Source organism: Poromitra crassiceps, assembly GCF_964638095.1.
Source record: "Poromitra crassiceps genome assembly, chromosome: 12".
Taxonomy (NCBI): domain Eukaryota; kingdom Metazoa; phylum Chordata; class Actinopteri; order Beryciformes; family Melamphaidae; genus Poromitra; species Poromitra crassiceps.
Genome location: NC_139632.1, coordinates 26624408 through 26639622, shown reverse-complemented (window position 1 = coordinate 26639622; position 15215 = coordinate 26624408). Strand labels below are relative to the sequence as shown.

At 43.0% G+C, this 15215-nt stretch overlaps 1 protein-coding gene across 1 annotated transcript; it reads left to right on the top strand.

Annotated features, from left to right (window-relative positions):
- The first annotated feature begins 10434 nt into the window (after window positions 1-10434).
- gadd45ba (growth arrest and DNA-damage-inducible, beta a) lies at window positions 10435-12954 on the top strand. The gene is made up of 4 exons (XM_083647439.1): window positions 10435-10631; window positions 11176-11277; window positions 11498-11732; window positions 12176-12954. The coding sequence occupies exons 1-4, from the start codon at window positions 10588-10590 to the stop codon at window positions 12287-12289; spliced, it is 495 nt and encodes a 164-aa protein (XP_083503565.1). The 5' UTR covers window positions 10435-10587; the 3' UTR covers window positions 12290-12954.
- The last annotated feature ends 2261 nt before the right edge of the window (window positions 12955-15215 follow it).

Here is a 15215-nt window from a genome sequence, read left to right as displayed (position 1 = left end):
AGAGACTTGAAAGAAGACTGATGATGATGATAATTATCATCATTGTTGTTATTGTGCTCGGGGTTTTGAAAAAACTTGCATTAAATTAGCTGTATCTCAGAAACCATACCATACCAACCATGCTATGGGGTGGCTGTGGCTCAGGAGGTAGAGTGCGTCGTCCACCAACCAGAAGGTCGGTGGTTCGATCCCTGGCTCCTCCAGTCCACATGTCGAAGTGTCCTTGGGCAAGACACTGAACCCCAAATTGCTCCCGATGGCTGTGCCAGCACCCTGCGTGGCAGCTGGCCGCCTTCGGTGTGTGAATGGGTGAATGTAGGCACATTGTAAAGCGCTTTGGATAAAAGCGCTATATAAATGCAGTCCATTTTTTTACCATTTACCATGCTAAAGCAGGCATGTGTGGTAAAGCAGGATCACAAACAGACATGTGTGGTAAAGCAGGAGCACAGACAGACATGTGTGTGGTAAAGCAGGAGTACATACATGTGTGTGGTAAAGCAGGAGCACAGACAAACATGTGTGTGTGGCAAAGCAGGAGTACATACATGTGTGTGGTAAAGCAGGAGCACAGACAAACATGTGTGTGTGGCAAAGCAGGAGCACAGACAGACATGTGTATGGTAAAGCAGGGGCACAGACAGACATGTGTGGTAAAGCAGGAGCACAGACGTGTGTGGTAAAGCAGGACAGACAGACAGACGTGTGTGGTAAAGCAGGAGCACAGACTGACGTGTGTGGTAAAGCAGAAGGACAGACAGACGTGTGGGGTAAAGCAGGACAGACAGACAGACGTGTGTGGTAAAGCAGAAGGACAGACAGACAGACGTCTGTGTGTGGTAAGCATCATGTTGTAGGAAATACATTTGGCATCATGGGAATAGGAATCCATGCAAAGTGTTTGACATAGAACAATAGTTCTCAACATGGGTGCGGGACACCACCAGGGGTCTTTGAGAGGCCCCAGCAAATTGACAAATTGAACTTCACCATTATTTAATTTACAAGAAGTTAACACAGCTGGAATGTAGAAGAATGACTGTTTTGATCATAGTTTCACTGTGTTAACTCTCTGCAGACAGTCGTGGAATTCTGTACAACATCATACAAATAACAATATTCACAGATTTGGGTCCAAGAGACAACATCTCATCCAATGGGGGTCTGTAGTTCTAATGTGGACTGTGGAATTATGGGGTCCTTGAAAGGGGTCATCTGTCCTGCGGAGAGGAGAGGTGAGCAGGTCAACACCTCTCTCTCTCTCTCTCACACCTCTCTCTATCGCTCTCTCTCTCTCTCACACACACACACAGGATCCAGCTGTGCGTGTGTATTACACAATTAAGGATTAAGTGTGTGATAAGTGTATTGTAAAAGGTGCAATAAGTGTGATCACAAAAACACATTTAACAAGTGCAAACCCTGCGCCACTCCCTCTACGACCCCCGCCCCCCCCCAACACCACCCATATCCCCCTATTCATAGTATTCCCATGTCACAACCATTTTCCTACCAATATGGCGCTACAATACACACAGCTCATTGGCTGTTTGTGTCACTTGATTGTAATCACCCGCTTAATTGATTACAATCACCTGTTATTTTCCGACCAAGATGGCCATGTGGTGATGTAACAGAATACTATCAATAACTTACCCACTTCGAATACCGACTCTCTAACACCGTCCTAGCTACGGCCCTTAACCCTAAACTCCCTAAAGATCATGACTGACTGACTGACTGACTTTTCCATTTTATGACCCCGGCAGGGTCGCCGGCCCAGCGCTGTAGAGAAAAACAAAAACAAACATTAAAATATTTTTTTAATTATATAAATGTTTGTGTGCTTACATGTGTAGCTATAATATATTATGAAAGCATCCAGAGACTTACGCACATCCACAGGTTGGTGCTGAGCTCAACTGTACTAAACAGGAAAATAAACGAAAAAAGGGCTCGCAACACAATTTTTTAGATAGCTCCCGTGGCGGACATTTATTGAGACGACATAAAGACAAACAGTTTCGGCCTGGTTTGGGCCTTCGTCAGTGTCAAGTGAAAAATACATTTACAAGGAAGTGCTTAAATAGCATTTTCATGGGTCTTTGTCTCCGCCTAGTGGTGTGGAGGCAGACCCAGGTACAATCTTCAGAGCAGTTTCACAAAGCATAAATCACATTCTAAGGAAAAGGAAAATGGTGGCAGAACCTATTCAGCTCTCCGAATGAACATACAATAGCTCTACACAGCAATCACTGCACACTAATATGCACAACATATTTTAGAATATTTTTTTTTTGAACATATTTTTTAGAAATGGACGCCGTCAATCAGCTCGGCCCTCTAAGTATCTCACACAGAGAACATTCATCCATACAGCCTTGTATCAAAATGAAGTAAAAGGCAAAAAACAACTGGAATATGAGTACAGCACAGAGGTCTCACAAGTAAGGCCTGACATCGAAAATGTGATAGAAACTCATTACTTGAACAATGGTGCCAGGACAACCACCTGTCTCTGAACGTCTCCAAGACCAAGGAGATCATTGTAGACTACAGGAGGAGGGGGGCACACACCCCCCAATCACCATCAACGGCACAGTGGTGGAAAGGGTGGACAGCTTCAAGTACCTGGGAGTCAACATCCACCAGGACCTGACTTGGGCCGGCCACACCGCCACTGTTGTCAAAAAGGCCCAACAGCGAATACATGGACTCAGGCGCCTGAAGAAATTTGGGCTAAGGCCAGAAATCCTTACGGACTTCTACAGAGGCACCATTGAAAGCCTGCTGACTGGCTGCTTCACCACCTGGTACGGGAACTGTACCACCATGGACCGCAGGGCGCTACGGAGAGTGAGACGCGCGGCCCAGCACGTAACAGGATGTGAGTTGCCAGATCTGCATGAACTGTATAAACAGCGGTGCCTCAGGAGGTCCCTGAAGATCATCAAAGACACAAACCATCCCCACAACAGCCTGTTCTCCCTGCTACCCTCAGGGAGAAGATGCAGGGTTCCAAAAGCACGCACAAATCGCTTGAGGAACAGTTTCTTCCCGCAGGCCACGAGACTCCTTAACATACACAAATAGTGTAGTAGCCGTACTGTACCGTACTGTAGCTGCTACCATTACGTATGTCTAATGTTAATTGTATGTTTAATAAGGAATATGCTATTTGCACCCGTATGTCAAATACGCCGAATTTAAAACGCAGAGTTTAATTGTATGTTTAATAAGGAATATGCTATTTGCACCTATATGTCAAATACGCCGAATTTAAAATGTTTAAGCACGGCTAAAGTATGCACAGGACATGTGCACCTATGTGCAGTGAATATGCCACTGTCTCTGACTTGTCTTATCACTATACTGCCTTATTGCTTGTTGTGTCTCTTGTTGTTTTTGCACTCATATGCCTACATTTGTACTATGTTGTAAACGGAGTCCACAGCACAAGAATTTCACACGTGATACTTGTACCATGGAGTGACAATAAAAATCTTGAATCTTGAATCTTGAACTTAGGGCGGACTCATTCCATCCCACCCCCCTAAAAAACAACTTGCCTATCAGTCAATTCCATAGAATCAGGAGAGTGTGCAGCACGTGTGCAGCACGGAGGCCTCTTTTCACAAACAAAGCCACACCCTTAAAAGGATGTTCAAAACAAGGGGCTACTCGGAGCCTGTCATCGAGAAAGCAGCCTCAAAGGTCTCCTCAAAAAGCCAGGAGGAGTGTCTGCGCCCCTCTCAAAAAAAGAACACTCTACTACAACCAGTTAACTGTATCATACAGTATTCACCCCTGGGAAAACAATTCGAAAAAAGAATTAAAAAAAAACACTGGCACCTCTTGGATACAGATCCGGATCTGAGCGGTTTATTCAATACTGCCCCACGGATGGTATATAGGAGACCACCAAACATTGGAGATCAAATTGTGCATTCTGACTTAACCCCTAAGAAACCCCACACTTTCTTAGATGATCTAGCCTACCTGATGGCAACAGACGTTGTGGAGCTTGTACACAGTGCCATTTTACAACAAAATGCAACGTTTTTAACCATCCAACAACAGGAAAAAAGATTAAAATCAGAGGAAAGATATCTTGCACAACCACCAATGTTATTTATATGCTCACTTGTCCCTGTGGGACGTGGGCATCGAACATGTTACGGCCCCTAGACGCGGGGGAAACATGGACAATCTCCTTCTAAAGAGAGAATGGTGGATTGACTTTTTGGGCACCATGGCACCTATTGGACTCAATGAGGACTTTGATGTCAGACCTTACTTGTGAGACCTCTGTGCTGTACTTTATTCCAGTTGTTTTTTGCCTTTTATTTCCTTTTGATACAAGACTGTATGGATGAATGTTCTCTGTGAGATACTTAGAGGGCCGAGCTGATTGACGGCGTCCATTTCTAAAAAATATGTTAAAAAAATATTCTAAAATATGTTGTGCATATTAGTGTGCAGTGATTGCTGTGTAGAGCTATTGTATGTTCATTCGGAGAGCTGAATAGGTTTTGCCACCATTTCCCTTTTCCTTAGAATGTGATTTATGCTTTGTGAAACTGCTCTGAAGATTGTACCTGGGTCTGCCTCCACACCACTAGGCGGAGACAAAGACCGTCTCAATAAATGTCCGCCACGGGAGCTATCTAAAAAAAATTGTTGCGAGCCCTTTTTTCGTTTTCGTTCGTAATATATTATGACACGTGATATGGATGCATATGTAATTTCCTTTTATTTATTTTTATGTAGGCTATTTCCTTCCATATAGTCTACTGGACAATTATTTATTAATTCATTGCAATAAAAGTATATGAAAACATTTGAGATGTGAGGTCAGATTGTGAAGCAGAACGGCTACTGATCTGATCATATACCAGCAAGCATGATTCATATCCTGAAGAAAATACTCCTACATGAGCTAAACATAGGCTAATCTGCAAATCATGTAAAACTACAACCAGAATATTCTCACAGAAAACAGCTAGGCTATAATACCAAGAGTAAAAATATCAGTCCCTATTGGAATATGGGTTGGAATATAGGTGATGCAACGGCAGCTATAAGTCAGTCACTGAATAGACATGCATAATGTAAGTCCCTATATTAATGTTATAGACTATTGATAGGATATAATAATAGCATCAAGTCAAGTTACTATAAACTCAGTACAAACACATATTATCTTATTATATTAAGGCCAAAGTTTCAACAACACTTTCTGTTAAAACACTGCAGTGAATGCAGGAGCCTGATCATCACTCAGCTGAGCATCAAGCCAATTAGAGCTGATCAGCTGATCAATAGCTACAGCTGTTGGTCTCACATTAAGCCCCGTCAGATCGGCAGGCCATCTCATCAGAACACTGCAGTATTGTTAGGGATTGGTGTTTTCTTGCTAATTGATCTCATCAAAACAACACAGTCATCAGTCATGTGATCAGGCTAACAAGTTACAACTCATCGATACCTCAGTTTTAATGGATTAAAGGATTCAAGGCCATTTAGATACAACTGAAGATTTAATGTGAGACACCAACAGCTGTATTGATCAGCTGATCAGCTCTAATGGCTTGATGCTCCGCTGAGTGATGATCAGGCTCCTGCATTCACTGCAGGAGCAGAAACTGTTGTTGAAACTTGGGCCTTGGGCTATAATATGTTTAATAATGTGTAATGTGTTTGTATAGGCTACTGAGTTTAGTGACTTTATAGACAATAGACTACTTGCACAACTCCACTACTTCCTGAAATGAGTAGGGCATCTTGGTTTCCTGTCCTACACTATAGAGGGTATGCACACCCACTGGAACACGCCCCCTCAATCGGGAATGAGTGTCAAAATGAGTGTCAAGTTCCTCCCTGAGCAGCAGGTGTCAGTTATCTAGGCTGATTACTGCATTCAAGCTCAGTCTTGCTGTGACTCAGTGGGCGTGACCCCACAGTGACTTCTGCCTCTGTGACATCACATGCATACCCTCTATTGGATGAATTGATTCATGTCAGGTGTGCCTGACTGCTGCAGTCACAACAGTGATCAGGCACACCTGACATTAATCAGTTCATCCAATAGTGTAGGACAGGAAACCACTATGCCCTACTCATTTCAGGAAGTAGTGGAGTTGTGCAAGTAGTCTATTACTTAAGTCTTCAGATACAACTGAAGAAAACAATAGACCGAAGTGAAAAACGAAAGTAAACTATCAAGCAACCAATATAATAAATTACTGAAGAATAGTCTCTTGTTTATATGCCTATTATGCACCATTCTCTTAGGCAGATTATGATGTGACAGGCCCCTGGGCCTGGATGCATAAAGAGGCCCCTCACAGCGTACATTGTATTCACAAATAACGCCAGAATAATAACTAAGACATACACTCGCCTGCATCTCAACAGGATTTACAGCACAGCCACTTGAACACTCAAAGCCAACAGCACATTAACAAGAAATAAACTCACCTGTATCTAACACAGGGTTTACAGTGCAGGTAACTCAATTAAAGCCAAAAGCACAATAACCCTCTAATTGTGCATAAACTTATGGAACATTTTGTAAAAAATACAGGGTTGGGGGCCTACTGTCCCCACACATCCCCCACCAGTTGAAAAAACTGGTGCTGGACTAAAAGAGACTCAAAGTAAAGAAAGAATGTCCACATCAGTATATTGAATAACTAAGTAGCCTATTTGGTGTTTCGTAGTGTACGGTTATTATAAAGTGTTCCCGAAAAATATTGTTTCTCAGAATAAGGCACTAGTAAGAAATACACCAATGAATAAAAAGTGTGACCACATGCCCTGCTCTGCACTACATAAAGCAATAACCATTCGACTTCCTGTGTAATGCCTTGTCACTACTGTATATAAGGTGACCATTAAGACACAGTCAGACAGAATGTCTGGCTTGATTTGTCTTACTGCCTGGTTGTGTGCCAGGGTGAGACCAAGCCAACTGAAACTACGATATGGAGACTCGCTTGAGACTGAGTGTGTGTGTGTGTGTGTGTGTGTGTGTGTGTGTGTGTGTGTGTGTGTGTGTGTGTGTGTGTGTGTGTGTGTATGTGTCCATGTGCTATCTGTGCGTGCAGGTAGGCAGTGTGTGTCATAATATCCTGAGGTTGATGAGAAGCAGATAGAGGAAGGAGAAGAGGCCCCAAAGTGTCACAACTCATTTTACCAAACAATCTCCTTTCTTTGTTACTTCTTCTCATCCACCCTTCCTCCTTTTAAATTCAACTCTTCTGCTTGAAACTCTCCCCCGTCCGTTCATACTTGCCTTTGCTACCACCCTATAATAATAATAACAACAACAATAACAATACCAACATATACATACATACTGTACATACATACATACATACATACATACATTACATACATACATACATACATACATATTTTACATACATACATACATACATACATACATACATACATACATACATACATACATACATACATACATACATACAATTTATATAGCGCTTTCTCAAAAACTCAAAGCACTTTACAGCTAATAACACAAAACATAATTAAAAGCACCATTAAGGCGAAGGTTTAAAACCTAAGACTAGTTAATAATTGTCTTGGAATATGGTTTGGAATGTCCTGGCAGCTAAAAATACATTAATTCAGTCACTGAATGGTCTCTATGTTAGATGTATGTTGTTAGATGTAAGCTAGAATGTGTAAGCTATTGATATGTCAGGATATAATAATAGCATAAAGACTTATGTCATTGTCTATAAAGTCACTAAACTCATAGCCTATACAAACACATTATTAAACATATTATTATGGCCCAAGGCCCAAGTTTCAACAACAGTTTATATTAAAACACTGCAGTGAATGGAGCCTGATCATCACTCAGTGGAGCCATTAGAGCTGATCAGCTGATCAATACAGCTGTTGGTGTCTCACATTAAGCCCCGTCAGATGGATCGCGTGGCCATCTCATCAGAATGCTGCGGTATTGTTAGGGATTGGTGTTTTCTTGCTAATGATCTCATCAAAGCGACACAGACAGTCATGTGATCAGTCATGTGATCAGGCATAGTTTCAGTTATAGCTACTTCAGTTTTAATGAGTCTTATGTTCAGATCATTAAAGGATTAAAGTCCATTTTAGATCAATGAAACTGAAGAAAACAACTAGTCCTAAATGAAAAACGAAAGAAATCAATCAAGCAATCAACATAATCAAGAATAGTCTTATAGGCCTGCACAGTATAACACAAAGGCCATTCTAAACAATTATTCAATTCGAACAGCAGTTTCAGAGTCAGTCTAGCAATAGTATACATATTAAAGGAGATAAACTGTAGTCAAACTCAAAATAAACTCACATGATAGAAATATATAGGCTATATTGTTTTTGTTTTGTCTTAGTGTATGAGCTCCATCAGACCGGCAGGTGGCGCAACAAGACCAGGATAAATAGATCTGAGATCTGCTCTGAAACTGAAGCATGCTGCTCTGACAATATCAAAGATCGATCAAATAATATGAAGTTAAAGATAATATTAAGTTAAAGATACATTGATACATCAGATGACAGTTCAATGTAGCTAATCAGTCATTAAAACCTGTTTACATTTTCACTTGTTTTTATGCCTTTTATGCTATTTTCTGTTATTTTATTTTTATTTTACAACAAAATTTTCTTGTCTTTCTCGTGCCCTGCTCTTAACGTGTTTGAATTAATTCATATGAGTTTTGTTCAAGCACTTATACACTCTGGATAAAATAAGTTCAATGTATGAAAGTTTATGCTCTCCCCCTGCTACAGTCTGCAGAGAGCCGCTTCGGGCTTCCCTTAAAGTTTCAGCCAATCTAATTAAATTTGCTTAACAATAAGGATTTAGGGCCGATAGCAGAGTCGTGACAAAAGTCGTGACAAACTGAAACTCATCAACCTCAGGTGAAACTAGCTTTCTGTGTGTGTGTGTGTGGGGGGGGGGGGGGGGGGGGGGTCCTGTTTAGATTCCTAGTTATGCTGCTTATTGGTAATATACTTCTTTACTCGCTGTTTCATTAAAAAAACGATGGTAGAATAAAGAAGTGCACAGAGCTGTGTAACATTGCAACATATCAGATATATTCATATATGCAGGTCAAATATAACGTAAAAAATACATAGCCTAATATTTATATTAATGATTCAACTCTGCAGTGCCGCTGCCGGCCGCAAGGGGGTGGGGCAGACCGTGTGTGTGTGTGTGTGTGTGTGTGTGTGTGTGTGTGTGTGTGTGTGTGTGTGTGTGTGTGTGTGTGTGTGTGTGTGTGTGTGTGTGTGTGTGTGTGTGTGTGTGTGTGTGTGTGTGTGTGTGTGTGTGTGTGTGTGTGTGTGCGTGTGCGTGCGTGCGTGTGTGTGTGTGTGTGTGTAACATGCATTGATTTACAGTCAGAACATGCAACCTCTCTTCTATTTTAAATTATAAACATTACAGTTTGTGCGCCCATATTCTCATGAGTGTCATTATGATGACGTACCGCCGCCCGGTAACAGCTGACCGGTCAGTGACTGTGACTGGACATGGCTATTTTTAGCCCTGTGGAGAAACGGTTCATTTCTCATAAAGCTTCGTGCTGCAGCTTTCAGGCGGTTCCGCTGCTGTTGCACAAGCACGATCTGTTCAGCTGCTGCAACTTCCCCTGCCTGCCTGCCTGCATATGGGCAGAGCGTCACTAGAAACCCACATTTAATTATTTATATTTGAATTTGGATTACTCAGCTTGCATAATTGCATTTAATGCAAAAACCGAAATTGATTCACATAATTTGAATCTGTAGGATAATTTGAAATTGAATGTAGCCTTTTTTTAAACCGAATTTCATCCAAATGAACTTGGAGCTGAATGTAGCCTACTATTATGCAATTGAATTAATCTTCTCTGAAACTATCAGTTCACAATTCAAATTCAGTTTCTATAGGCTATGCATGGGCTATTTCTGCCCATACCTGTCCGCCTGCAGCCACCAGGCAAAACACCACACATATTATTAAGATAATAATAGCCTACCTAGGCTACATAATAACACAGAGGTGATATCCTGGGTTTATTCTGTGCAGTCGGCCATGTTTCTGTTTCTGTTGCAGAGTTGGAACTTGGAACGTTGGAAATTCCTGCGCGGACTCAGAAACCCGGTAAACAAACCGGGGCTGAGAACTGAGACAGAGAAGGTGTGTGTGTGTTGGGGCGGGGGGGGTTCTCCGAAACCAAGCGCTTCCCACGTGGGGTACTGCGCGGTTGCTGCGCTCGGATCCAATGGGCGCGCGGGACGGGGGATCTATTGACAGCCGCGGACCAATCAGAGAGCGAGCGCCTGTGCCTGACCACGCCCCATCTGAGAGAGAATAAAAGAAGCGAGTTTCGGGCTGCAGGGACAGAATTCACTCTGACATACACAGAACACGCACTAAAGACTTCAGCACTGGTTTTTTACCGTTAACGGACACTGAAACGGATCTTTGTACCTACTGGATTATATCTCATCTGCAGGAATATAAGCCTGTGCTGTTTGGATTTAACCCTGGACCTGCTTGTGGAATACATTAACGTCAACATGACTCTGGAAGAAGTCGTTGGATGCAACATGACTGAGAAAAAGTAAGTTATTTTGTGCAGGACACTGCACCGGCTATGAAGCAAACGTCCTTGATATTTGTGCATCGCGGCTATGCACCGGCTAGAGTCTATTAAACTTACATTAGTGGACATGTATTGACTATTAATAGCATACATTGCTTATTAACATGCATGTTAGTAGTAGGCTACTGCATGTGTTCATTATTAACCACTGAGCAACATTATTCTGCTCTATTCTATGAGTTTCCCTTAGTAATTAGGCTACTACTTATAACAGTCAATAAACAAGTTGGTGCAGTCAACTGGCTGGGCTCTGCTTTTCTCAGTATGGGGCTTCTAAGGTGCCAGTATCACATTATTGAGGGGAATTATGCACATTGAGATACCCCATAGGTAGCCTATAGCCTAATTAATATGCGTTGCCTAATTAAGTCTCTTATGTCTAGTCTCTATCCTCTAGTCTTTATTCTAGTCTTTATTCCTACTGTGTATTCCCTGCAGTGGTCGCTCGCTGTGGTGTTTGGTGTCATTTCTAACAGCTTCTCTCTCTCTCCCCCCCTCTCAGGATGGACTCTGTGAGTGAGGCTCTGGAGGAGTTGCTGGTTGCGGCTCAGCGGCAAGACTGTCTCACCGTGGGAGTCTACGAGTCGGCCAAGCTCATGACTGTGTGAGTACATTTTTCACTACTGAAGCGTGTGCAGTCAGCCCACATGCATGCACAAATTCCTATAGTATTTTTTTAAGACATTTATGGGACTCCTAAAGAATGCTATTGGAAAAATATGAAAATCCTATAGGACTTGCTGATATTACCAGTACACCAGAGGATAATTCCACAGTTTTTTTCCTTATAATAATACTAATATCTCTCCCCCTTCCCCGTGCAGGGACCCAGACAGCGTAGTGCTGTGCCTCCTGGCCACAGACGAGGAGGACCTGGATGACATCGCTCTGCAGATCCACTTCACACTGCTGCAGGCGTTCTGCTGCGATAACGACATCAACATCCTGCGTGTGTCGGGCTTGCAGCGCCTGGCCCAGCTGCTGGACGACACGCCCGGAGCCCCAGACGCCAACGGCAACGCCCCAGAGCCCAGAGACTTTCACTGCATCCTGGTCACGGTGAGTCACCGCAGCCCGGTGCTCCGCAAGGGCATTACTGTAGTGGAATAAGAGCATGTGTGATTCAGGAATAACGTGTCTACTAGAGCAGTGGTTCTCAACTTGGGGTGAGGGGACCACCAGGGGTCCCCGAAAGGGTTTCCAGGGTCCCCAGCAAATTGATGAGTTGTTTAGCATTCACTTGGACTATTTCATTTATAAGAAATTCAACACAATTGCAGAATTAGAGGCCCTTGATATGTACAAGTTGAGAATCACTGACTACTAGGTCTAGGGGGGGGAAAACATCATTAATGGTAACATGAATAATGCAAATGCAAATCTATAAATATAATTAAAAATGCAAAAAAAAAATCCATTATCATTATTTAGGCAAGCATTATTTTTCACTTCCTGGTGTTCCATGTGACTAACCCTCCTCTTTCTCTGTGTCCTCCATGCAGAACCCAGCCTGCCAGCCTCTGCAGAGCACCGCCCTGCAGAACATCAGCAGCTTCTGTGAGGAGAGCCGCTGCTGCAACCAGTGGGTCCCCTGCCTGGAGCTCCAGGACCGCTGAGGACCCGGCCTGAGCCGGAAAGCACAGGAGCGGCAAGAGCAGCGTGGAAATATTAAGTCAAAGCCGTCCTCCAGAGAGGACACAGGCCTTGGACCAACCCGTCTGGGCAGTGGACTGCCAGGCCCAGGCCTCTGAGGCCGGGCAGGTGGGGCAAGAAGGGACAGGTTGAACCAGAAACAGCCACCTCCTCTGTGGGGAAGAGGATGCAGGGCCCAAGTGAGTTTCACTGCTGTCATATGGGACGGGAATGCACCCAACCCCGATTCTGATGGGATGGGGAAGCCACCCAACCCGGCTGTGTTGGAGACCCATGTAACCTAACTTATGAAATGCAATGTGAAAGACTGGACCGGCCCAGCGAGGCCCGAGGAGGTCTGCTGAGCACGCTCAGAACAGCAGAGACTGGGCTGATGCTGCATACAGGATGTGGACAATGTTCATTGATTGATTGATTTTTATTCATGGATATAGAAGACACTGAAATCCAAGGGATAAGATGTCGAAGTGAGAACACTTGTTTCCAATAGGGTCCCTAGATGATATGTTACTGAATATGATTTCAGTTATTGTTTGATAAATGAATTCTGATGGAATACAGAGAAATGTGATGTTATTTAACTTGAACAGAGTAATATATGACAGTGAAACAATGTCCACTTGCTTATCCGAATAAATTATTGAACGAAATTTGAGCCATCTTTGAGTGATTCATCCAGAGGGGCGGTGTGTGTGTGTGTGTGTTCATGAGTCAACATGGCGTCTCACAGGCCCACGAGAGCCTCTGTCTGTGGGAGTTGAACCCTCAACCCAGAGACAGAGCCTGATGATGTCTGGGCCAGATAATTTCTCTCCTATCGAGATGCTGAGCTACCATAACACAAATCAATGGCAGCATCGAAATAATGCTACCTTTGTGAAATACTATCTGTAAAGGGGAGACTAGTGGGTATACCATAGGACTTATAGTTTTATTCAGATATCTTGAGGGGAGAGCAGGACCCCTTTGAAAATTGGTTTTCACTCGACCAATGGATGGCTTATGTGATCATCTAAAATTAGTTTCATATGATAACAGAAATTTAACTCTGATTTTAAAACTGATCCTGCTGCTACAGCCTCTAAAACACAGTAATTTGTGCTATCTATCGAGATGTGCTACTACGCATGGGCAGAACGGCTAAGTAGCACATCTCGATAGGTAGCACAGACAGATCAGAACACCGGTGCCTTGCTCCAGGGTTTTGTGTCAGTTATATTCAGAAGGATCAGGCAAGCTTCTGGTTCCAGTCTGCTGCTGGGGAAATGCCTTCATCCTCCCAGCAGGAAGACAGAAACCTGCAGGTTACCTGCCACTAAAAGTAACATCACAGCATGATAGTCATCCCAAATGCAGCTTGTACAAAGTTCTAAGCATAAATATAGACCTAGATAGACCTTTATTCAAACTTTCTAGACACTTACTGTATATTGAGCTGTTCCTACTAATTTGTTGTAGATCTCTAATGGGTTGTTTCTGTCTCTAAATACTCTCTTCTTCAATTTCTTACCAAAATAACACATCTTTTATGAGATAGCTACAGTATTTAAACTTTCCACTCTGACAGTTAAGGCCACTCCTTGTCATGACAACAACGTTCATAACTCAAGATTATAGCCAAGGGGTAGTTGGTAACTTTCCTACCTCATAAAAGTAACAGACAGTCTTAATTAGCCTAGTCCAACCTGAGAATCTGCAAAACCAGTGGAACGCTTAGACTAGTCTTAAACTAGCTTTATACACAGTGTTTCAGTCCTGCAATGTTTCAGACGGTGCCTGAATTGGACCACATACAAGTGATTCTTTGTGTTCTTTAATCTGGCCGAATGCGTCACCATACATTCACTCAGTTTATTCATGCAGTCCTTGTCCACAGTGAAGCCCACTCCCAAAGATTCTCTGCAAATCCATCATCCAAGCTTCTTATGAGCCAATCATTTGCCTTGCAGAAATATTCACCTTGCTCCCTGGTCTAGGTGCACTGTGGCCATGATGTCACCATCGAGAATTCAACCTCTGCAATTTTTTATATTTGGACGCAGCCATCAGACACAGCGTGAGCAGTGGAGCATCACTGCTGGTAAAGGAATCATTCTTTCGATGGCTGATGGCAATGCCTGCCCCCGATGGCTGTAGGAGCGTGTGTGCAGGGTGGGGTGGCTGAAGAAGTGGAGAGAAACAAACAATAGGAGTCAATCATCCCAAATGGACGGCTCCCAAAAAATCAAGAGGAAAAGCAATAATCCTATTAAAACACTTAACCAATACAGAATGAAACATGTTGGTTGATTGATTGATTGATTGATTGATTGATTGATTGATTGATTGATTGATTGATTGATTGATTGCTTTTATTTCAAACAATGTTAAAAGGATACAAATAAATAAAATAATATAATAAAAAAATAAGAAAACAAAACAAATTAGAAACAATGGACAATCCACCAAAGTTTCTATTCCAACATCTCCTCCCAGATCTCCTCCCAGAGTGAAGCTGCCGCCCAAACGGTGTGTCTGCTGAGTGACAACAAACAGTACAAACAGTCTGGTTCCCAGCCAGCCAGTGTTGTTGCCTTGACCCACAGCGTCACATCCTGATGTCACATCCTGTTCCGCACGCACACGCCGTGCAGCCAGGTGACGCCACACGTCTGTTTGTTTTGGCGGGTCAAACTCTGCTCGCTCGGCTCAGCCAATCCGCTGCCACGAGTGTCCTGAACCGATGCCCAGGAGAAATGAGCCGCGCTTTATGACACGTTTATGATGAGCCGCTGCACAGAGGAGACGCACCGAAACCCCGGCTGCTGTCGGCCATATTTAACTCTCACAGTAAGATCAGTGTAACGTCATTCTGACTGGAATATGAGTGAACATTTACTGTACCACCGA